Below are 23,503 nucleotides of genomic sequence, written 5' to 3'. Positions count from 1 at the left end.
GTTGGCTTTAGGAATGGGTTTAGTTTTGGTATCAGGGTCATACTGGCTTTTAGAATGAGTTTGGGAGTATTCCATCCTTTTCTATGCTCTGAAATACCTTTAGTAGTAGTGGTGTTAACTCTTTTCTGAAAGTTTGGTAGAATTCTCCAGTGAAGATGTCAGGGCCAGGGCTTTTATTTGTTGGGAGTTTTTAAATTATTTTTTCAATTTCTTATCCTTTGTGGTGGATTTTACTTTAAAGCCTGTTTTGTCAGAAATTAATATTGCCATTCTTGCTCTTTTTTGATTGTTGTTTGCTTGATATATGTTTTTTTCATCCTCTGAGTTTTAGTTTTTTGTGGCTTTAAGTCTAAGGGTGTGTCTCTGGTAGGCAGCGTATAGATAATGTTTTTTAATCCATTCTTCCACTCTCTGTCTCTTTATTGGTGCATTTAGTTCATTTACATTCAGCATAATTATGGATAGGTATGAGTTTAGTGCTGTCATTTTGATGTCTTTTTTTTTGGTGTGTGTTGTTGACAGCTTCTTTTTTCCACTTAATTTTCTGTACTGAGTCATTTTTCTGTATATATATATATTTCTCTTCCTTTTTTTCATTGTGTTCCTTTTGTATTTTTTTTTTTTTTCTTGATGTGTAGGATTGTTAGTTTCCTTTGTGGTTATCTTAATATTTACCCCTAGTTTTCTAAGTTTAAACAAATCTTGACTGCCTCTCCATATGAAAGACCTATGACTACATTTTTTAGTCCCTCTGTTTTGATTCAATGTTGTCATCTTTTACATAATGACGTCTCTGTTTCCCTGTTTTGAGTGTTTGAGCTTTGATTTTGTGTGTGTGTGTGTGATTTTTCTACGTGGGTTGATATCTGGTTGTTCTGTCCTGTGTTCGAATCTTGGGTTGTAATCTGATGTTATTGATTTTCTAACCAGAGGACTTCCTTTAATATTTCTTGTAATTTTGGTTTGGTTTTTGCAAATTCCCTAAACTTCTGTCTATCTGGAACTGTCCTAATTTCGCCTTCATATTTGAGAGAAAGTTTTGTTGGATATATAATTCTTGGCTGGCAATTTTTTTCCTTCAAGGCTTTATATATGTCATCCCATTGCTTTGTTGCCTGCATGTTTCTGCTGAGTAGTCCGAGCTTAGTCTTATTGACTCTCCTTTGTAGGTAACTTTTATCCCCAGCTGCTCTTAAAATTCTCTCTTTATCTTTGGTTTTGGCAAGTTTGATTATAATATGTCTTGGTGAATTTCTTTTGGGGTGTACATTGTGTGGGTTTCGATGAAGGCCCTGGATAGATATCGTCTTATCTTTCATGATATCAGGGAAGTTTTCTGCCAATAAATTCTCAACAATTCTCTCTGCATTTTCTTTTATCCTCCCCTCTTCTGGTACTCCAATCACACATAGGTTATTCCTCTTAATAGAGTTCCACATAATTCTTAGGGTTTCTTCATTTTTAAAATTCTTTTATCTGATTTTTTGTCAAATACTTTGGTGTCTAGTGCTTTACCTTCTATCTCACTAATTCTGACTTCCATTTCCTCAATTTTACTCCTATGACTTTCTATTGAGTTTTGTAATTCTGAAATTTTATTGTTAAGCTTCTGGATTTCTGTTTGATGTCTGTCTATGTATTCTTGCAGCCTCTTAAATTTGTCTGCATGCTCTTCTGTAATCTTCTTAAGTCCCTCTAATGCTTTGTCTGTGTGTTGTTTGGCTTGTTCTGAGTTTCACATGATCTCCTTCCTGATCTCTTGAAGAGTTCTGTATATTAATGTTTTGTATTCTACCTCTGGTAATTCCAGGAAGTTACCTTCATCTGGAAGATTTCTTGATTCTTTGTTTTGGGAGCTTGATGAAGCCATCATGGTCTGCCCCTTTATGTGATTTGATATTGACTGTGGTCTCTGTGCCATAAATAAGTTATTATATTTATTTATGTTTGCTTGCTGTGTTCTAGCTTCTTGTTTTGTTTTGTTTTCATATGCCCATATAGGCCGCCTGAGTGAGGTAGCTTGATTATTTCTGTCTTTGAAGCTCTAACATCCTGTCACCAGGTGGTTAGAGCTGTTACTAGGTATATGAGTCCAGGAGTCGGTTTACTTTTTCTTGTATGGATTCAGTTCAGGTGTCCAGCTGGTCAGTCATGAAGTGTGTGGTGCAGGCTCTCACCTACAGTCCTAGACAAGCAGGGGTGGTTGGTGTAGGCACAGGTATCTGGCTGCAGTAGGAGGTCACCCACTGAGAAAAGCAGGAGGCTGACAACTGCCCCTGAGTGTCTGCAAGGAAAGCATGTCCCTGTTCCCTAGAGTGGGTAGGTGGATGAGTTTTGCAGCCAGACTATGGGCACCCAATGTTGTTGGCTGTAAGGACTGGGAGGCACAATTTATCATTGGACCCCAGTTGCCAGTGGCTTTGTGCCATGGGTGGAGGCACCAGTCCTCAGGCCCCTGCTGTGGGTAGGTAAGAACCCTGCTTAATAGGCAGAGTGGTATCAAATGTCATGAATTTGCCTCTCCAGCATATAGCTGAAACAGTTGAAGTTAGACTTCAGGTGTATATCCTGTTGTACTGTGCTAATGAGGGCCTATGCTGTTGAAACAGGTCCACATGGGTCTATGCAGGGGCGAAAGGCATTCAAAGTCCATTGATCCCTTATGCCTGTGTCTAGGCAAAGGAGCTGTGTCTGCCCTGAGTTCCCAGTTTAGGAGAGCAGGCAGGTTATTTTTTCTCTGTTTGTTAATTTGTTCCTTCTCCAAGGCTGGGAGAATGGCTCATGGGGCATGACAGGTCCTAATTCCAACCCAGGGAAAGTGGCTATCACTGAAGCTAGCTCAGGACTGGGTGCAGAGCAGGGAGGGGTCGGGAAAGTGGGAGAGAGTTTTTTTCCCCAAAGGGGTGTGTTTTGGTCTGTGTGGTAGATTAGACACATGTCCTTATCTTTTTTGGTGATTCTGGACCTCTGAGTGGACTCTCTGCCTCTCAGTCTCTCCTGATGTGGAAAACGTGTCCTGAACACCACTGTTTGTCTCACTGTGCTTACACCAGCAGATCCAGCCTGCAGGGTGCTAGTTCCTACCAAGTCAAGTCTGGCAAGTCCTCGCTGCTTCTGAACTGTCTCTTCCATGCCCTGACACTCAGTCTGATTCCTCAACTTTGCCTTCTATGTTTAAGGCTCCTAGATTGTCATATATAATCAGTTCACTTGTTTTTTTGAGTCTTTGTTGTAAGAGGGACCACAGGAAGCATCTGACTACTCCGGCATCTTGGCCCTGACTCCAGCTGAACTTTGAAATCTTCTGTTCAGTTCTTCCACTTCATCATTTCTTCCTTTTGCTTTAGCTACTCAGTGTTCAAGAGCAAGCTTCAGAGCCCCTTCTGACATCCTTTTTGGTCTTAACTTATGATCCAGGAATTGCTCTCCTAGGTATTTACCCAAATGAATTGAAAGCTTATGTTCACACAAAAACCTGCAAGTGAATGTTTATAGCAGATTTATCCATAATTGCCAAAAATTGGAAGCAACCAAGACATCCTTCAATAGGTGAAAAAAGCAACAAGCTGTGGTATATCCATAGAATGGAGTATTACTCGGTGATAACAAGAATGAGCTAACAAGCTATTGAAAAACATGCTATTGGGTGGCATCAAGATGATTTCATCTCATAGTGATGCCATGTGACAGAGTACAACTGCCCTAAGGTTCTTCTATTGTGTAATCCTTATGGAAGCAGATCTCTAGGCTTTTCTCTCTAGGAACTGCTCTTATCAGGTGAGCACTTAACTGTATGTACCACCAAAGCTCCTCTGGAAAGATATGGAGGAACCCAAATGCATATGGCTAAGAACCCATTGTGAAAAAGCTAAATGAATCTAAGTACAGTCAAGCCTCACTTAATATCCACAATACCTTCTGTGAGATAGGATATTATGTGATTTGAATGTGCAAACACCTAATTTATCTAAGGTTTCACCAAATTCTGCGGCTGCCTTTGCATGAGCACTAGCAGACTAACCACTCACTTTCACATTAACCCAACCCACTACCTACTGCCGTCGAGTCGATTCCAACTCATAGCGACCCTATGGGATAGAGAATGTTTGAAGTGCATGAACCACCCAGGGCTAGCACTAAACTCGATGTCGTAGTCTGGTCCTTTTTTTTTTTTAAGCATCTCGAACAAGTTTCGTGCCTTGGCAGTGACCGTCAAAGCCCTGAGACAGATTTGCTTTTGTGTTTGGTCTTCAATCCATTAGCAGTTTCTCCATATCTGATCTAGGTGCCTCTCCCATTTTTGTTGGCCTTGTAGCTTTCAGTGGAGCCAATCCTATAACAGCATGGAGATTTTTTTCTTTCATTTCAGGTTATATCTGCTACATCCTTTTCTCTGACTGTGATTTCTGAATTCTATTATAACTTTACGGAAACCCTGGTGGTGTGTGGTTAAGTGCTACGGCTGCTAACCAAAGGGTCGGCAGTTCGAATTTAGCAGGCGCTCCTTGGAAACTCTGTGGGGCAATTTTACTCTGTCCTATAGGGTTACTGACCAAAAACCAAACCAAACCCACTGCCTTCAAGTCGATTCTGACTCATAGGGTCACTATGAGTTGGAATCGACTCGACGGCACTAGGTTTGTTTTTTTTTTGGTTATTATAACTTTATTGGACCATGAACATATTTGCAGTCAGACATTGCCTGAATGGAAGTTATGCAGGTTATGACTGTATTCTGGAAAAGGTGAAACTATAGAGATAGGAAAAAAGATGAGTGGTTGCCAAGGATTCAGGCAAAGGGGTTAGTGAATAAATGCAGCACAGGTCATTTTTTTTTTTTAAATAGTTTTTATTGTGCTTTAAATGAAAGTTTACAAATCAAGTCAGTCTGTCACATATAAGCTTATATACACCTTACTCCGTACTCCCACTTACTCTCCCCCAATGAGTGAGCCCGCTCCCTCCTTCCAGTCTCTCCTTTCGTGACAATTTTGCCAGTTTCTAACCCTCTCTACCCTCCTATCTCCCCTCCAGACAGGAGATGCCAACACAGTCTCAAGTGTCCACCTGATACAAGTAGCTCACACTTCGTCAGCATCTCTCTCCAACCCATTGTCCAGTCCCTTCCATGTCTGATGAGTTGTCTTTGGGAATGGTTCCTGTCCTGGGCCAGCAAAAGGTTTGGGGACCATGACCGCCAGGATTCTTCTAGTCTCAGTCAGACCATTAAGTCTGGTCTTTTTATGAGAATTTGGGGTCTGCATGACACTGATCTCCTGTTCCCTCAGGAGTTCTCTGTTGTGCTCCCTGTCAGGGCAGTCATCGATTGTGGCCGGGCACCAACTAGTTCTTCTGGTCTCAGGATGATGTAGGTCTAGCACAGGTCATTTTTATGGCAGTAAAACAATTCCAATGATGGATGCATGACATTATTTGTCAAAGCCCGTAGAGGTGTACAACACAAAGAGGGAACCTAATGTAAACTGTGGACTTTGGTTACTAATAATGAATGAATATATGTTCACCAATAGTAACAAATGTACCAGAATAATGAAAGCTAGCTGTTAGAGAGGATATATGGGAACTCTTTGTTCTTTCTGCACACCTTTTCTGTAAACCTAAAACTGGTTTAAATAATAAAGTTTGTTAAAAAAGAAAACTCTATATAATCTCAGTGGTGTCTGGGAGGGGGGGCTGTGTCACTGTGGAAACATGATGTTGCTTGTAGCCCCAAAGCCACACTCCCCTGCCCTGGCCCCGTCTGACCAGCTCTGACCCAGATCTTGAGTCTGCTCTGGAGCATCCTTAAGTGACATCATCAGGGGCCCATAGTGGGCCTGGGATGGCTCACTTTTTCATTTCCTCCAATTTCATCCTTGTCTTCCCCTCATGCTTTGTGACCATCCCCAAGCTCCATTCATAAACTTGCCCATAACTCTGCATTAACCTGATTTAGATGCCAGGACTCTTCATGACCCAGATCCCAGCACTATGTGAGGATTAACCCAGAGCCTGACCTGACCCCACATCGGACCGGTCCTATACAGAGGGTGCCTCTGTGCCTCAGCCTCACCTCACACTCCTCACCAGTGTCCATGGAACACCAGTGTTTCAGAATATGCTAGAACTTCATATGGTGGACAAGATGGTAAACATGATCTGGGAAATGCTGAGTGACACAACGTGAAACTGTTTTTGTACTGCAGAACTTTCAGTCACTGTCCTTGGCTAATATGTGTTCTAAAAGTGGTCCCTTATGACTGGCTCCTGAGAGAGACTCTGATCACAGGCAGAGATAAGATCAAGAAAAAAAAAGAAAAAATCAAAAACAGCAGAATATTGCTCAAGCTTCGGGGAAGTAGAGAAGAAGGGGATGAGAAGAGACTTACCTAGGACAGTCAGCTGGGTCCGTCCACCGAACACAACACATTCTGAGATAGGCTCGTACAAAAACTCTCCCTGTGATGTCCCCTCCCAACACCCAGCCCACCTGCAGCTGTGATGGGGGAAGCCTTGGCCCCTACCCCAGGCTGGCATCTGCTCAGCAGTGAGTCCACACGCCCAGCTGCCCACTCAGCAGAGAAAGGGCAAGTGGCCCCATGTGTACAGCACGTTCCTGGTAAGCGAAGCTCTCGGAGGAAGTCAATGTCTTGGATCTGGTTTTCCCACTGACCATCAACCAGGAATAGGAACGAGGTCTTGGGGGCATTTACCCAGCTAAGGAGTGATGTTCCATGAAAGGGGACAGGATGTTTCTTCTATATAGATTTTCAAAACTAACTCTTGATGAGACATGGGGTGAGGGCAGAGGGTGTACATCCCAGAGATGGTCAGTTTGCCTTGGGCTGCCCTGGCCATTGGAAGCATCTGACAGTCCCAACTCTGACTTCAGGCATCTCAGCCCTAGTCTGTGGGGTGTATCCTCATTTTGGGGTAGATCTGGCCAGGATTCTAGCTTCATTCCTTAAGGGAAACCTAGGAAATATCCCCTGTGACCACGCAGGGTAAAATATTGCTTCACCTTCAGGAGGGTCTGGTAATATCTTTTTTTCAGGAGAGATGTGAGCTAGTACCCTGATCAAACATCAAACAACCACCTCCTACTACATGGAATCAGGGCACCCAGGATAAATGGCTGATTGTAGGCCTGAAGCAGATAAGGTCCAAGTTGAGCCTGAAACATCTTTTCACCCTAAGGAGCAGAAACCATTGAGGTCCTCTGGGAACTCAGGAGATTTAAGGAGAACCAGAGGCAACCTGAAGTGGCTTCTAGTGTCTCTGAAGATTGGACAGTCACATCATCAGTAAAATATAGCCTCAGCCAAATAGGTCAATGGAACTGAATAGAGAGCCCAAAAAACACCCACACAAATACAGTCAACTGAAGTTTGACAAGAGAGTAAGGGAATTCAATGGAGAAAGGATAGTTCCTTGTACATGTGGAGTGGGAAGAACTGGACATACACATGCAAAAAATGAAACGCTGGTGGTGCAATTGTTAAGAGCTTGGCTGCTAACTGAAAGGTCAGGTGTTTCAACCCACCCGTGTCTCTGCAGAAGAGAAGAACTGCCGATCTGCTTCTGTAGGGATTACAGCCTAGGAAACTCTATGAGGCAGTTCTACTGTGTCCTATGGGGTCACTAGGAGTCGGGATCAAATGGATGACACACAACAACAACAGACACGGACCTTACACCTTTCACAAAAATGAACTCAAAAGGATGAACAATCTGAAAGTTAAATGCAAAACTATAAAACTTCTAGAAGAGAATGGAAGAAAATCTAGGCAGTGGAGCATTTGATGGTGAAGTTTTAGATCCAAATCCAAAAGGATGATCCATAGAAAAAGAAATTGATAATTTGGACTTCACTGAAATTAAATACTCTTCTATGTGAAAGGTACTAGTAAGTGAATGAAAAGATAAGCTGAGGACTGGGAGAAAATCATTATAAAACACAGATCTGATAAAGGACATTTATCCAAGATATAACATGAACTCGTAAAACCAAATAACATCAAATAACAAATTAGAAAATGGGCTAAGGATCTAAATGGACACCTCAGCAAAGAAGATATGTAGATGACAAGTAAGCATATGAAAAGGTGCCCCACATCATATGTTATTAGGAAATTGCAAATTAAAACAATGAGATGCCACTACACACCTACTGAAAAGACTAAAATCCATAAGACTGACAACATCAATTGGTGGTGAGGTTGTGGAACAACAAGACCTCTCACTCATGGCCATGTGGAATGCAAAATGGTACAGTCACTTTGGAAGATGGTTCGGCAATTTCTTACAAAGCTAAACATAGGCTTACCATAAGACTCAGCAACTGCGATTCTAGATAGTTATCCAAATGAATTGAAAGCTATGTGCACAGAAAAACCTGTAAACGAATACTTACAACAGTTTTATCTGAAATTGCCAAGAATCAGAAGCAATAGGTGAAGGAATACACGAGCTGTGGTATATCCACATGATGGGATATTATTCAGTGATAAAAAGAATCGAACAATAAAGTCACAAAAAGATATGGAGGAACGTTAAATGTGTCTTGCTTAGTGCAAGAGGCCACTCTGAAAATCTACGTACTGTATGGCTCCAAGCATAAGATATTATGGAAAAAGCAAAACTCTAGATATAGGAAAAAGATGAGTGGTTGCCAAGGATTCAGGAAGAGAGGGGTAAGGGGTGAATCCGTAGAGCATAGGGCATTTTTCTGTATGATAATGTAATGTTAGACACCTGACAATACGCATTGTTCGAAATCCACAGGACTGTACAGCACAATCAGTGAACCTTAATGTAAGCTATAGATTTTAGTCAGTAATAACGCATCAATCAATGTCCTCAAAATTAACAAATGTAAGATAATGCAAGCTAGCTCTTAGAGGTGATATATGGAAACTCTCTGTTCTTTCTGCACAATTTTTCTGTAAACCTGAAGCTGCTCTAAAAATTAAAGTCTACTAAAAAAGAAAAATCAATATAATCTACAGTGGGGTCTGGGAGGCAGGGGAGGCTGCGTCAATGTGGAAGCCTGACTGGTTGGCAGCCTGAGACCACACTCCTCCCTGAGCTGGCCTGGAATGACCTCACCCTTGACTCTACCCCTGAATTTTACTCTGACATCCCCTCTGAAGAAGAATCACCAGAGGGCCATTATGTGCCTGGGACCATGCACTTTCTCACATACCCCAATTTCACCCATGTCCTTTCCTCAATCTGCATGACCATCACCAAGCTCCATCCATAAATCTGTCCCTAAAGTTACACATCAAGACTCTTCATGATGGGGATCTCAGCCCCTTGCTGAGCTGACCTGACCCCATGCCCAGCTGATCTTAAACAGAGGGCACATGTGTACCTCAGCTTCATCCCCAGTTTCCCCAAATATTGTCCCCGGGGAATCCTTTGTGAAGCAGGGCATTAGGAGGAACTCCTAAGTGGGGGAAAAGGGGCAACATGATTTGGGATGTGTTGGGTTATGTAATATGAGCTGTTTCTCTACCGCAACACTTATCAGTGTCTTTATGTAGCTAGGACATGGTGTGAAAATTTCAGGGATTCATGACTATGTGGAATTTTCCAGGTATTTCCAGTGCACCCTGGTGTTGGGAAAACCACCGACACTTCCTCAGGTAAATGATGTCCACCTGAGTCCCTTGAGGGAACCAGGAGATTGAACCTCATCTCGTGCTCAGACCTGGTCTTGGCTCAGTGGCACTCCTTCCTTCCATAACCTGTCTCTAGAGCATTCAGGGCCCCTGAGACCCTCCTCTTTTCTCCCTGATGCAGTACTCAGGGTCTCACTGTCTGTCCCTCAGCTCCTCTCCTTCTTGGGTGACAAAGACTGCAAAGCAGGTCTGCACAGGCAGGGACAATCCCTGCTGTGCTCATGGTTCCCCTAGCACATGGAGCTCACCCTTGTTCCCTGCATGTTGGAGTGTGGGAGGAAGGCAAGAGATGCCCCTTCCCCTGGAGTGGGGATACTTCCCAGATGCGACCAGACATAGACAGGCATTGTACGCGTAGGATGATAAAAGTCAGATCCTCAGCCTCAGTCCAGGCTCCCCCACCAGTGAGTGTCCATGGAACACCAGTGTTTCAGGATATTCTAGAACTTTCTAAGGGGGACAAGATGGCCAACAGTATCGGGGAAAAGCTGGGTGACACAATGTGAAACTGCTGCAGAACTTTCAGTCGCTCTACTTGGCTAATATGCGTTCTGAAAATCTGAGAAATTCCCATGTCTATGTGGCATTTCCCCAACCTTGCCACGACTCCCTGGTGAGGTCAGCCACTGACCTCTTCCCTAGTAAATGCTCTCCTGCCTGGGCCCCTCATCCAGAACCTGAAAGTGGAACCTAATCTCGTGCTCAGACCTTGGTCTCAGCTCAAGGGTCTCTTTCCTCCCATTGCCTGTCTCCAGCCTCCTCCTGGGCCCCTGGGACTCTCTTCATTTTCTCCCCAGTGTGATATTCAGGGTTCACCCCCTACTGCATTCCTCTTCCTTGGTCCCTCTCCTTCCTGGGTGGACAGGACTGTGTACCTGCTGTGGTCAAGGTTCCCTCAGAATATGGAGCTCATCCTGGTTCCCTGTGTGTTGTGCGGGGAGGACGTCAGGAGATGGGGGTTCCACCCAGGAGCTCCCCTTCCCCTAGAGTGGGGACCCTCCCCAGAGATGCAATCATACACAGATGATCATCGGACACATTGGATGATAATGTCAGATCTTTACTGAGAAGAAATAGACATGGGGAGGTTGTAGGGTCCACCCAGGTCTGAGCTGACGCAGGGTGGGGGTGTAGGGACACTGTGGGGAGTTGTGGGAGAAGGGGTGTGTGGATGGGAGAATCCCTACCCAGAGTCTAGCCCCTCTGGGCCCTCCTGGGTACGGAAGCTCAGGTCCCTAAGCACACTCTGCAGGGGCCACCTTCTTCTCCACAGTGCTCCCCTCGTGTGTGACCTGGCAGCTGTAGCTGTTATGAGACTTCCACTGGGCAGGCGTCAGGGTCAAGTAGCTGCTGGCAGCATACTTGTTGTTGCTCTGTTTGGAGGGCTTGGTGGTCTGCACTCCCTGGGTGATGGCGTTACCATCTTCCTTCCAGGCCACAACCACGGTGCCCGGGTAGAAGTCACTTATGAGACACACCAGTGTGGCCTTGTTGTCCTGGAGCTCTTCAGAAGACGGCGGGAACAGAGTGGCTGAGGGCGAGGCCTTGGGCTGATCTGCAGGGGTGGGAGAGGGGCAGGAGATCAGAGGCCTGGTGTCCACGGTGGGGAGACTTTGACCTCAGTGTGCGAGTGAGATATGCGTTCCCCAGACCCAAGTGCAGATCTGGGTTCAGGAGCTGGGTCCATGATGAGCTGGAGGATCCACGTCTGTGTAGAGGTGGGTGTGGAGTTTTGCTCAAACCACTCCCATCTCACCTGGGGGCCCTGAGCCTAGACACCTGCTCATCACCTTTCCCAAATCTATCTCCCATGGCCTCCCCCCTCCCCCACCCAGAAGTCTGTCTCTGACCCCTGCCCAGGGTCTTCCAGACATTCTGACGAGATCTGTCTGGGTTCTGTCTGTCCCTGAGCGGGTCATGTAAACTCTCTGGCTGTCCTGTGGGATCCGCTCTGGGAACATTTGTAACCTGATGCAGGTTCTCAGTGGACCCTGGTGCATGTGCTGTTTTCCCCTAATCTGTCTCTCCTGAAGGGTGTTTCATAAGAGAAGAAGTTTGCAGATCAGGGGAAGTCTGTCTGGGGTCTGTCTTATACTGCAGAGTTAGTTTGGGGGTTCCCGTCTGACTTCTTGGCCATATCTGTAATTTCTTTCCATGGCATCTGTTTGCTTTTTCCTTTAGTGCCTTGTGTGTTTGAGCCAATGTCTCCTGCAGAGACCCAGGATTCACTGCCCCCCTCATATGCTGTCCCTGATAACCCTCCCTCAGTTTTGGTGTCTGAAGCCTTCTCCTCTGTCCTGTCTCCCACCAAGTCAGAGGTGGTTCGGGGCTCTGCGCAGGGCAGGCCCATGCTGGTTGGTGGATCCCTCCACCTCCTGTCACATTCCATATGTTCCATAGTCCAGGGGAACCCAGCCCTGAGCCTCTGACTTATGGTCCCCAGCCTCTACCCTGAGAGTTACAGGTCCTCTAGAGTCTCTAGGTGGTCACCTCTCAGTGGCCACTCATTCCATTTTTTCTCTGATACAAGGACCCCAAGGGTCTTCCACAGGCTGAGGGGACTAAAAGAAGCCCATTGGGGGAAGACAGGACAGAACAAATCTTAGGGCCCAGCATGCCCCTCAGAGAGAAGGATGAGGTCTGCCTGTGGGGTCAGAAGTGAAGGGCTGCTGGTGACAGCTGGAGGCACAACAGGGGTCCGAAAAGGGAGGGGAAGAGGCCAGGGTTTGCTGAGACCAGCTTCTGAGTGAGTCTCTGACCCTAGGCAGAGATAAAACACCGAACATTGCCAAAATAGCACAGAATTGCTCAGAACACTGGGGAAGCAGGGAAACAGGGGATAGGAAGAGACTCACCTAGGATGGTCAGCTGGGTCCCTCCGCCGAACACCCAACACCGTGACATAGGCTCGTACAAAAACCCTCTCTGTGATGCCCCAGTCCCAGCCTCCCTTCTCCCAACCCACCTGCAGCTGTGATGGGGAAGTCTTGGCCCCCATCCTAGGCTGGCATCTGCTCAGCAGTGAGGCCACATGCCCACCTGCCCACCCAACAGAGATGAAGCAGGTGACTCTGTGTGCACAAACACAACCCTGGAAAACGAGGCTCCGGGAGGAAGTTGGTGTCCGATAGACGAATACTCGGGAATAGGAATGAGTTTTTAGGGGGCACTTAAAAAAAAAAAAATTTTTTTTTTTTTTTAATCACACTGAGGAGTGAAACTCCATGGAACAGAGCAGGATGTCTCTCTATATTGAGTTCACATAACTTTAACCCTTGATGAGACATGAGGTGAGGGCAGAGGGTTTCCACAGGTTTACCCCAATCTCTCCAGGGATGTGCAGATTGTCTTGGGGTGCGATGGTCATTGGAAGCTGTGACTCTGGCATCTCAGCCCCATCCCTCTGGGCATGCCCTCTGTTTAGGGAGGACCTGGCCTGTATTCCCAGTAGGAAATGCCAGTGTCATTCCTCCAGAAAGACCTAGGAAATATTCCCTGTCACTACAAAGGCTATAATACGGCCTGAAGATTGGTTGAGTGTCTTGAGTGTCTGTCTTAGTGTGTTGGTCAAAGGTGAAATGTGAGCTGGCACCTTGATTGTGGTCTCCAAATACCATCTCCCATGACAGAGAATCAGGGCACCAAGGGTAAATGGACAATTTCTGGCCTGAAGTAGGCAAGGTACAAAATGAGTCTGGAACAGCTTGTCACCATGGAAAGCAGGAATCTATCAAAGTCCTCTGGGGTCTCAGGAGGTCAGGAGGACCCAGGAGATACATAAAGAGGGTCTCAGTCTCAAAAAATGAGACATTCATATCATCAATAAAATAGAATCTCAGCCAGGTAGGTGAATGGGACAGAATAAATAGTCCAGAAATAGACCCACACAAGTATTGTCAACTGTCCTTTGACAAAGGAGTAGGTGAATTCAACAGAGAAATGATAACCTTTTGAAGAAACAGTGCTGAAACAACTGGACAAACATGTGCAAAAATAAACAGATTTTGCACCTTTCACAAAACTGAACTCCAAATGGACCACCAATCTAAATGTTAAATGAAATACTATACAACTCTAGGAAGTTACACAGGAGAAAATCTAGGTGATGGTGCATTCGAAGAGGAGTTCGTGATGCAACACCGAAAGCATGATTCATAAATGAAAACACTGTTAAGTTGTAATTCACTGAAATTAAAAATTTCTCCTCTACAAAAGATACTGTCAAGAGAATGAAAAAAACAAGCCACAGATTAAGATAAAATCTTTGCAAAAGACATATCTGATAAAGGAATTTTAACCAAGATATAAAAAAAACTCTTAAAACTAAGCATAAGTAAATAAACAACCCAATTAAAAAATGGGCAAAGAATCTGAACAGGCACCTCACCAAAGAAGATATACAGATGACAAATAAGCATATGAAAAGATGGCCCAAAGTATATGCCATTAACGAGCTGCAAAATCAAACAACAATGAGATAGCCCTACACAACCATTACAACAGCTGAAATCCCTAACACTGACAACACCAAATGCTGGGTAGGATGTGTAGCAACAGGAGCTCACATTCATTGCTGAAGGGAATGAAAAAGCCACTTGAAGGGCCATGTGACAATTTCTTACAAAGTAAAATGTAAGTTTACTATACGATTCATCAGTTGTGCTCCTGGCTATTTACCCAAATGAATTTAGTAGAACTTATGTTCACACAAAAACCAGCCCATGAATGTATAGCAACTTTATCCAGGTGAAGCAACAAGACGTCCTTCCGCAGGTGAATTAGTAAACAAGCTGTGTTACATCCATACAATGGATTATCACTCAGTGATCAAAAGAATTGAGTTGTCAAGCCACAAAAAGGCATGGAAAAACATTAAATGCATATTGGATGTGAAAGAAACCAGTCTGAAAAAGGCACACACTGTTTGATTCCAAGTGCATGACATTTTGGCAAAGGCAAAACTCGAAACACAGCAACAAAGGTGAGTGGTTCCCAGGGATTCAGGCAGAGGAGGAAAGGATGAATAGGTGGATCGAAAGGCATTTTAAAAAAAGTAAAGCTATTCCGTATGACAATGTAATGTTGGACACCTGACGTTATGCATTCTGCAAAACCCACAGGACTGTACTGTACGACACAAAGAATGAACCCTAATGTAAGCTGTAGACTTTAGTCAGTAATAATGTCCATCGAAACTAACAAATGCAAGCTAGCTGTTAAAAAAAAAAAAAAGCTGTTAGAGGGGATATATGGGAAACTCTCTGTTCTTTCTGTACAATTTTTCTGTAAACCTGAAACTGCTCTAAAAATTTAAGTTTATTAAAAAAAAAGATCAATATAATCCACAGTGGGGTCTGGGAGACAGTGGAGGCTGCATCAATGTGGAGGTCTGACCCGTCGGCAGCCTGAGACCACACTCCCCCCAAAGCTGGATTATGATGACCTGATCCTGACTCTAATCCTGAATTTTACTCTGACATCCCCTCTGAAGAAGAATCACCAGAGGGCCATTATGTGCCTGGGACCATGCACTTTCTCACTTACCCCAATTTCACCCATGTCCCCTCCCTAATCTGCATGACCAACACCAAGCTCCATCCATAAATCTGTCCCTAAGTTACACACCAAGACTCTTCCTGATGGATATCCCAGCCCCATGTTGAGCTGGCCTGACTCCAAGCCCAGCTGATCTTAAACAGAGGGCACACGTGTGCCTCAGCTTCATCCCCAGTTTCCCCAAATATTGTCCCTGGGAATCCTTTGTCAAGCAGAGCGTTAGGAGGAACTCCTAAGTGGGGAAAAGGGGCAACATGATTTGGGATATGTTGGGTTACACAATATGAAGCTGTTTCTCTACTGCGACACTTACCAGTGTCTTTATGTAGCTAGGACATGGTGTGAAAATTTCAGGGATTTATGAGTATGTGGAATTTTCCAAATGTTTCCAGTGCACCCTGGTGTTGGGAAAACCACTGACACCTCCTTAGGTAAACGCTGTCCACGGGGGTCCCTTGATAGAACCAGGACATTGAACCTCATCTCATGTTCAGACTTGTTCTTGGCTCAATGGGATCTTTCCTTCCATGACCTGTCTCTAGCGCACTCAAGGCCCCTGGCACCCTCCTCCTTTCTCCCTGATGCAGTACTCAGGGTCTCACTGTCTGTCCCTCAGCTCCTCTCCTTCTTGGGTGACAAAGACTGCATACTAGGGCTGCATCTGCTGTGCTCACGGTTCCCCGAGCAAAGGGAGCTCATCCCTGTTCTCTGCATATTTGGGGGTGGGAGGAAGGGAAGAACTGTCCCTGCTTCTGAAGTGGGAACGCTTCCCAGATGCGACCAGACACAAGCAAGCAGTGTACGCATCCGTTGATAACATCAGATATTTATTGAGAACTGGACATAGGGAGGTTGTGGGGTCCATCAAGTCTAAGCTGATGCAGGGCATGGGTTTAGGGACACAGTGGAAGATGGAGAAGGGGAGTGTGGATGGGAGAACCCCTACCCAGAGTCCAGCCCCTCTGGGCCCTCCTGGGTAGGGGAGTTCAGGGCCCTAAGCACACTCTGCAGGGGCCACCTTCTTCTCCACAGTGCTCCCCTCATGCGTGACCTGGCAGCTGTAGCTGTTATGAGACTTCCACTGGGCAGGCGTCAGGGTCAAGTAGCTGCTGGCAGCATACTTGTTGTTGCTCTGTTTGGAGGGCTTGGTGGTCTGCACTCCCTGGGTGATGGTTTTGCCGTCTTCCTTCCAGGCCACAACCACAGTGCCCGGGTAGAAGTCACTTATGAGACACACCAGTGTGGCCTTGTTGTCCTGGAGCTCTTCAGAAGACGGCGGGAACAGAGTGACTGAGGGCGAGGCCTTGGGCTGATCTGCAGGGGTGGGAGAGGAGCAGGAGATCAGAGGCCTGGTGTTCACAGTGGGGGAACACTGACCTCAGGGTGTGAATGAGAAATGGGTTCCCCAGACCCAGGTGCAGATCTGGGTTCAGGAGCTGGGTCCATGATGAGCCTGTGGATGCAAGTTAAGCTGGAGGTGGGTGTGAGTTCTTCCTTAAACAATTCTCATCTTACCTGGTGGCCCTGAGCCTTGGCACCATCCCATTACGTTCCTGAGACCCATCTCCCCTCCTGCCACAACAGAAGTCTGACCCTGACCCCTTCCCTTCCTCCTTCTGACATACCGACTGTGTCTGTTTTGGGTCTGTCTATCCCTGAGTGGGTGAGGTGTACTCTCTGACTCTCCTGTGGGGTCCATTCTGGAAATGTTTCTGACCTGATGTAGGTCTTGGGAGTTTCTGAGCCATATGCCCTGAGATGTCTGTTTTCACCCAAATCTATCTCTCCCAAAGGGTCTTCATAAGGGAAGGGGTTTCATGATCAGAGAAAGCCTGTCTGCCTGGAGTCTCCCTTAATCTTCAGAGTCAGTTTTGGGGGTCCCTTCTGATTTTTTGATTACATCTGTGGTTTCATTCCATGGAATCTTCTGTCCATGCCTTCACTGACTTGCGTTTTTGAGTGACTAGGGTCTACCTTCCCCAACACACTCCATCCCGGATGACCTTCACTGGGACCTGTGGTACAGAGCCTCTCTTCTGTCCTTTCTGCTGCCTGGTACCCTGAGTCCTGAGTGGTTCAAGGCTCTGTTCAGGGAAGCCTTATGATGTCTGGGGGTACCGCTCCACCCCCTGCTATGTCCCAAGGCCCTGGGCTCTGAGTCCCACCATCCCGTGGAATCTGAACCTGAGCCTATGACTGTCATTCCCATCCTTGGCCCTGAGCTTTCTGGGTCCTTCTGGAGTCTCCCAGGCAGTCACTCTCTCAAGGAATTCTTGTTCCCTTTGCCTCCGTGAGAAAGGGGACCCAAGTGAACCCCAAAGACAAAAGGGGAATAAGAGAATCCCAGATGGGGGAGGAGAGCAAACCTTAGGACCCAACAGGTCCCTGAGAGAAAAAGACAAAGCCCAGTGTCATCAGGTACACTTCAATCCTGTGGGGTAAGAGGTGGAGGGCTGATGGTCGGAGGTGAAGCTGGATGCAAGAAGAGGGGCTGAACAGATAAAGGAAGAGACCGAGGTCCCTTGTTACTGGCTCCTGAGAGAGACCCTGATCATAGGCAGAGATAAGATCAAGAAAAACAGAAAAATCAGAAACAGCAGAAAATTGCCCAAACTTCAGGGAAGTGGAGAAGAAGAGGATGAGAAGAGACTTACCTAGGACAGTCAGCTGGGTCCCTCCGCCGAATACATTACCCTGTGAGATAGGCTCGTACAAAAACCCTCCCTGTGATGTCCCCTCCCAACACCCAGCCCACCTGCAGCTGTGATGGGGAGGCCTTGGCCCCCACCCCAGGCTGGCATCTGCTCAGCAGTCAGTCCACATGCCCACCTGCCCACTCAGCAGAGAAAGGGCAAGTGGCCCCATGTGTATAGCACGTTCTTGGTAAGTGAAGCTCTCGGAGGAAGTCAATGTCTTGGATCTGGATTTCCTACTGACCATCAACCAGGAATAGGAACGAGGTCTTGGGGGCATTTACCCAGCTAAGGAGGGAAGTTCCATGAAAGGGGACAGGATGTTTCTTCTATACAGATTTCCAAAACTAACTCTTAATGAGACATGGGGTGAGGGCAGAGGGTGTCCACAGGTGTACCCCCATCTCCCCAGGGATGGTCAGTTTGCCTTGGGCTGCCCTGGCCATTGGAAGCATCTAACAGCCCCAACTCTGACTTCAGGCATCTCAGCCCTAGTCTGTGGGGTGTATCCTCATTTTGGGGTAGATCTGGCCAGGATTCTAGCTTCATTCCTTAAGGGAAACCTAGGAAATATCCCCTGTGACCATGCAGGGTAAAATATCACTTCACCTTTAGGAGGGTCTGGTAATATCTTTTTTTCAGGAGAGATGTGAGCTAGTACCCTGGCCAAACACCAAACAAGCACCTCCTACTACATGGAATCAGGGCACCCAGGATAAATGGCCGATTGTAGGCCTGAAGCAGATAAGGTCCAAGTTGAGCCTGAAACATCTTTTCACCCTAAGGAGCAGAAACCATTGAGGTCCTCTGGGAACTCAGGAGATTTAAGGAGAACCAGAGGCAACCTGAAGTGGCTTCTAGTGTCTCTGAAGATTGGACAGTCACATCATCAGTAAAATATAGCCTCAGCCAAATAGGTCAATGGAACTGAATAGAGAGCCCAGAAAACACCCACACAAATACAGTCAACTGAACTTTGACAAGGGAATAAGGGAATTCAATGGAGAAAGGATAGTTCCTTGCACATGTGGAGTGGGAAGAACTGGACATACACATGCAAAAAATGAAACCCTGGTGGTGCAATTGTTAAGAGCTTGGCTGCTAACTGAAAGGTCAAGTGTTCAAACCCACCAGTGTCTCTGTAGGAGACAAGACCTGCTGATCTGCTTCTGTAGGGATTACAGCCTAGGAAACTCTATGAGGCAGTTCTATATCGGGTCACTAGGAAAAAAAAAAATTTTTTTTTTTTTTGGTCACTAGGAGTTGGGATCAAATGGATGACACACAACAACAACAGACACGGACCTTACACCTTTCACAAAAATGAACTCAAAAGGATGAACAATCTGAAAGTTAAATGCAAAACTATAAAACTTCTAGAAGAGAATGGAAGAAAATCTAGGCAGTGGAGCATTTAATGGCAAAGTTTTAGATCCAAATCCAAAAGGATGATCCATAGAAAAAGAAATTGATAATTTGGACTTCGCTGAAATTAAATACTCTTCTATGTGAAAGGTACTAGTAAGCTGAGGACTGGGAGAAAATCATTATAAAACACAGATCTGATAAAGGACATTTATCCAAGATATAACATGAACTCTTAAAACATAATAACATCAAAGAACAAATTAGAAAATGGGCTAAGGATCTGAATGGACACCTCAGCAAAGAAGATATGTAGATGACAAGTAAGCATATGAAAAGGTGCCCTACATCATATGTTATTAGGAAATTGCAAATTAAAACAATGAGAAGTCACTACACACCTACTAAAAAAGACTAAAATCCATAAGACTGACAACATTAATTGGTGGTGAGGTTGTGGAACAATAAGACCTCTCGCTCATGGCCATGTGGAATGCAAAATGTCACTTTGGAAGATGGTTCGGCAATTTCTTACAAAGCTAAACATAGGCTTACCATAAGACTCAGCAACTGCGATTCTAGATATTTATCCAAATGAATTGAAAGCTATGTGCACAGAAAAACCTGTAAACGAATACTTACAACAGTTGTATCCAAAATTGCCAAGAACCAGACGCAATAGGTGAAAGGTACATGAGCTGTGGTATATCCACACGATGGGATATTACTCAGTGAGAAAAAGAACCGAACAATAAAGCCACAAAAAGATATGGAGGGACGTTAAATGCATCTCGCTTAGTGCAAGAGGCCACTCTGAAAATCTACATACTGTAAGTCTCCAAGTATGAGACACTATGGAAAAAGCAAAACTGTAGAGCTAGTAAAGGGATCAGTGCTTGGCAAGGATTCAAGAAGAGATGGGTAACGGGCATTTTTCTGTATGATAATGTAATGTTGGACACCTGGCATTATGTCTTCTTTGAAACCCACAGGACTGTACAGCATAGTGAGCCTTAATGTAAGCTATAGATTTTAGTCTGTAATAATGTTTCAATCAATGTCCTCAAAATTAACAAATGTAAGGCAATGCTAGCTAGCTGTTAGAGGGGATATATGGGAACTGTCTGTTCTTTCTGTAAACCTGAAGCTGCTCTAAAAATTAGAGTCTATTAAAAAAGAAAAATCAATATAATCTACAGTGGGGTCTGGGAGGCAGGGGAGGCTGCGTCAGAGTGGAAGCCTGACCCGTCGGCAGCCTTAGACCACACTCCCCCCTGAGCTGGCTTGTGATGACCTGACCCTGACTCTAATCCTGAATTTTACTCTGACACTGTCTCTGAAGGACGATCACCAGAGGGCCATTATGTGCCTGGTACCATGCACTTTCTCACATACCCCAATTTCACCCATGTCCCCTCCCCAATCTGCATGACCATCACCAAGCTCCATCCACAAACTTGTCCCTAATGTTACACACCAGGACTCTTCCTGATGGAGATCCCAGCCCCATGCTGAGTTGACCTGACCCCATGCCCAGCTGATCGTAAACAGAGGGTGCATGTGTGCCTTAGCTTCACCCCCAGTTTCCCCCAAATATTGTCCCTGAAAATTCTTGGTGAAGCAGAACAGTAGTGGGGCTTTCTAAGGTGGGCGGAGTGTGGCGAAATGATTTGGGACATGTGGGTAAGATTGTATTAAACTGTTTCTCTATTGTGGGACTTGTCAGTGTCTTTATTTAACTAATATACATTGTGAAAATATATGAAATGCACGGGTATGTGGAATTTCCCAAATATTTCCAATGCTCCTGATGATGGAAAACCACTGACCCTTTACCAGGTAAATGTTCTTGGGTCTGAGATCCTTGATAAAACCAGGACATTGAGCCTTGTGTTCATATCCTGGTTCTGCCTCAAGGGGCTCCTTCTTCCCATGGGCTGTCTCCAGTGCATTCAAGGCCCCTGGGACCCTTCTCATTTCTCCCCAGTGAGATACTCAGTGTCCTCCCATCCAGCCGTCCTCTCCCTCAGCCTCTCTCCTTCCTGGGTGGACAAGAACAGAATCTCAGGGTGGCAATGGTGAGGACAATCTATGGTGTGGTCACAGATCCCCCAGTGCATGGAGTTCACCCAACATTCCTGGATGTTTGGGGCACAATGAGGGAGACTGAGCTCAGTCTTTTCAATAACTGGCGCTAGAACAACTGGACATCTACGTGCAAAAAATGAATCTAGACACAGATCTTACACCTTCCACAAAAATGAGCTCAAAGTGGATCACCGATTGAAATGTTAAATAGTATATACATTCTATAGGTTCACTGTGAGTCAGAATTGACTTGATGGCAATGGGTTTGGTTTTTTTTTTTAAATATATACATTCTAGAAGATGACATAGGAGAAAATCTAGGAGCTGGTGCATTCATTGAGGAGTTTGTGATACAACACCGAAAGCATGATCAATAAAAGAAAATACCGGTAAGCTGTACTTCATTGAAATTAAAAACTTCTACTCTACAAAAGACACTGTTAAGAAAATGAAAAAACAAGCTATGGACTAGGATAAAATCTTTGCGTAATACATATCTGAGAAAGGACTTGTATCAAAGACATACAAAGAACTTTAAAACTCAACAATAAGTAAACAAATGACCCAATTAAAACATGGACAAAAGATCAGAGCAGACATTTCACCAAAGAAGATATACAAACAGCAAATAGGCATAGGAAAAGATGCTCAAGAATTCATTAGTGAATTGCAAATCAAAACAATAGTGAGATAGCACTACACATCTATTACAATGGCTAAAATCCATAACACTGACAACAGCGAAAAAAAAAAAAAAGCTGGCTAGGGTGTATAGCAACAAGGCACTCACTCATTGCTGATGGGAATGCAAAAAGCCGGTTGGAAGACAGTCTGGCAATTTCTAACAGTGCAGACTTACTGTATGATTCAGCAATTGTCCTTCTAGGTATTTACCCAAATGAATTGAAAACTGTTCACACAAAAACTGGCACATGAATGTTTATGGCAGATTTATCCTTAATCATCCTTCCATAGATGAATGTACAAACAAGCTGTGTTCCATCTATGCAATGGATTACCACTCAGTGATAAAAACAATTCAGTTGTGAAGCCATGAAAAGATACAGAGAACCATTTAATGTGTATTGCTAAGTGAGAGAAACCAGTTTGAAAAAGGCGCACACTGTATGATCCCATGCGCGTGGCATTCTGACAAAGGCAAAACTCTAGATATGGTAACAAAGCTGAGCGATTTAGGCAGAGGAGGAAGGGATGGACAGGTGGATCTAAGGGCATTTTAAGAAAAGTGAAACTATTCTATATGATAATATAGTGGTGGACACACGACGTTATGCGTTTGTCAAAACCTGTAGGAATGTACAACACAGAGAAGGAACCCTGATGAAAACTGTGGACCTTGGCTACTAATAATGTATCAGTATATGATCATCAATAGTAACAAATGTACCACACCAATGCAAGCTAGTTGTTAGGGGGATATATGGGCATTTCCTGTTCTTTCTAATTTTTCTATAAACCTAAAAACTGATCTAAAAAATAAAGTTTATTAAAAAAGAAAAAAAACCTGGATAATCCCGGAGGGGTCAGGGCAGGGGGCAGGAGGCAGGGGGCAGGGGAGTCATCACTGTAGCAGTCTGACCTTGCTATAGCCCTGACACCACACTCCCCCCCTGCCCTGATCCCATTTGACCTGACCCTGACTCTAATCCTGAATTTCACTGATGCACCCTTCCAGGGAAAATCTTCACAAACCTATTATGTCCCTGGGACCTTGCATTTTCTCACTTACCCCAATTTTACCCATGTCTACTCCCCAAATTGTGTGATCATCAATAATCCACAACCATAAAACTGCCTCTAATTCTATACCCAGAACTGACGATACTCACTGAAAATTCATGATGGACATTCCCAGCCCCAGGCTGAGCTGACCTGACCCCACATATCAGAACTAGACAGAGGACATGCGTGTGCGTTAGCTTCATCCCCATTTCCCCCCAGATATTGTCTCTGGATACCGTTGTCTGGCAGAGCGTTAGTGGGACTTCTTACGGTGGGGAGAGGGTCAACATGATTTGGGAAGGCTGGGTTACATAACGTTAAACTGTTTCCCTATCTCAGGACTCGTGCCTTTACTTAGCTACCACACATTCT

General features: G+C 45.0%; 2 gene segments (V, D, J or C); both read right to left on the bottom strand.

Annotated features, from left to right (window-relative positions):
* Positions 1-10,703: 10,703 nt before the first annotated feature.
* On the bottom strand, positions 10,704-12,729 carry LOC100673516 (immunoglobulin lambda constant 6-like). The segment is given in 2 exon segments: positions 10,704-11,241; positions 12,542-12,729. Coding segments are annotated over 2 exon segments (369 nt in total).
* A 3,290-nt stretch (positions 12,730-16,019) lies between these two features.
* LOC100672656 (immunoglobulin lambda constant 6-like) lies at positions 16,020-20,710 on the bottom strand. The segment is given in 3 exon segments: positions 16,020-16,556; positions 17,897-18,043; positions 20,677-20,710. Coding segments are annotated over 3 exon segments (501 nt in total).
* Between the last annotated feature and the right edge of the window lie 2,793 nt (positions 20,711-23,503).

This window comes from Loxodonta africana, chromosome 19, assembly GCF_030014295.1.
Source record: "Loxodonta africana isolate mLoxAfr1 chromosome 19, mLoxAfr1.hap2, whole genome shotgun sequence".
Classification (NCBI taxonomy): Eukaryota; Metazoa; Chordata; class Mammalia; order Proboscidea; family Elephantidae; genus Loxodonta; species Loxodonta africana.
The sequence above is the reverse complement of the archived record's forward strand: the minus strand, read 5'-3'. Positions and strand labels throughout refer to the sequence as shown.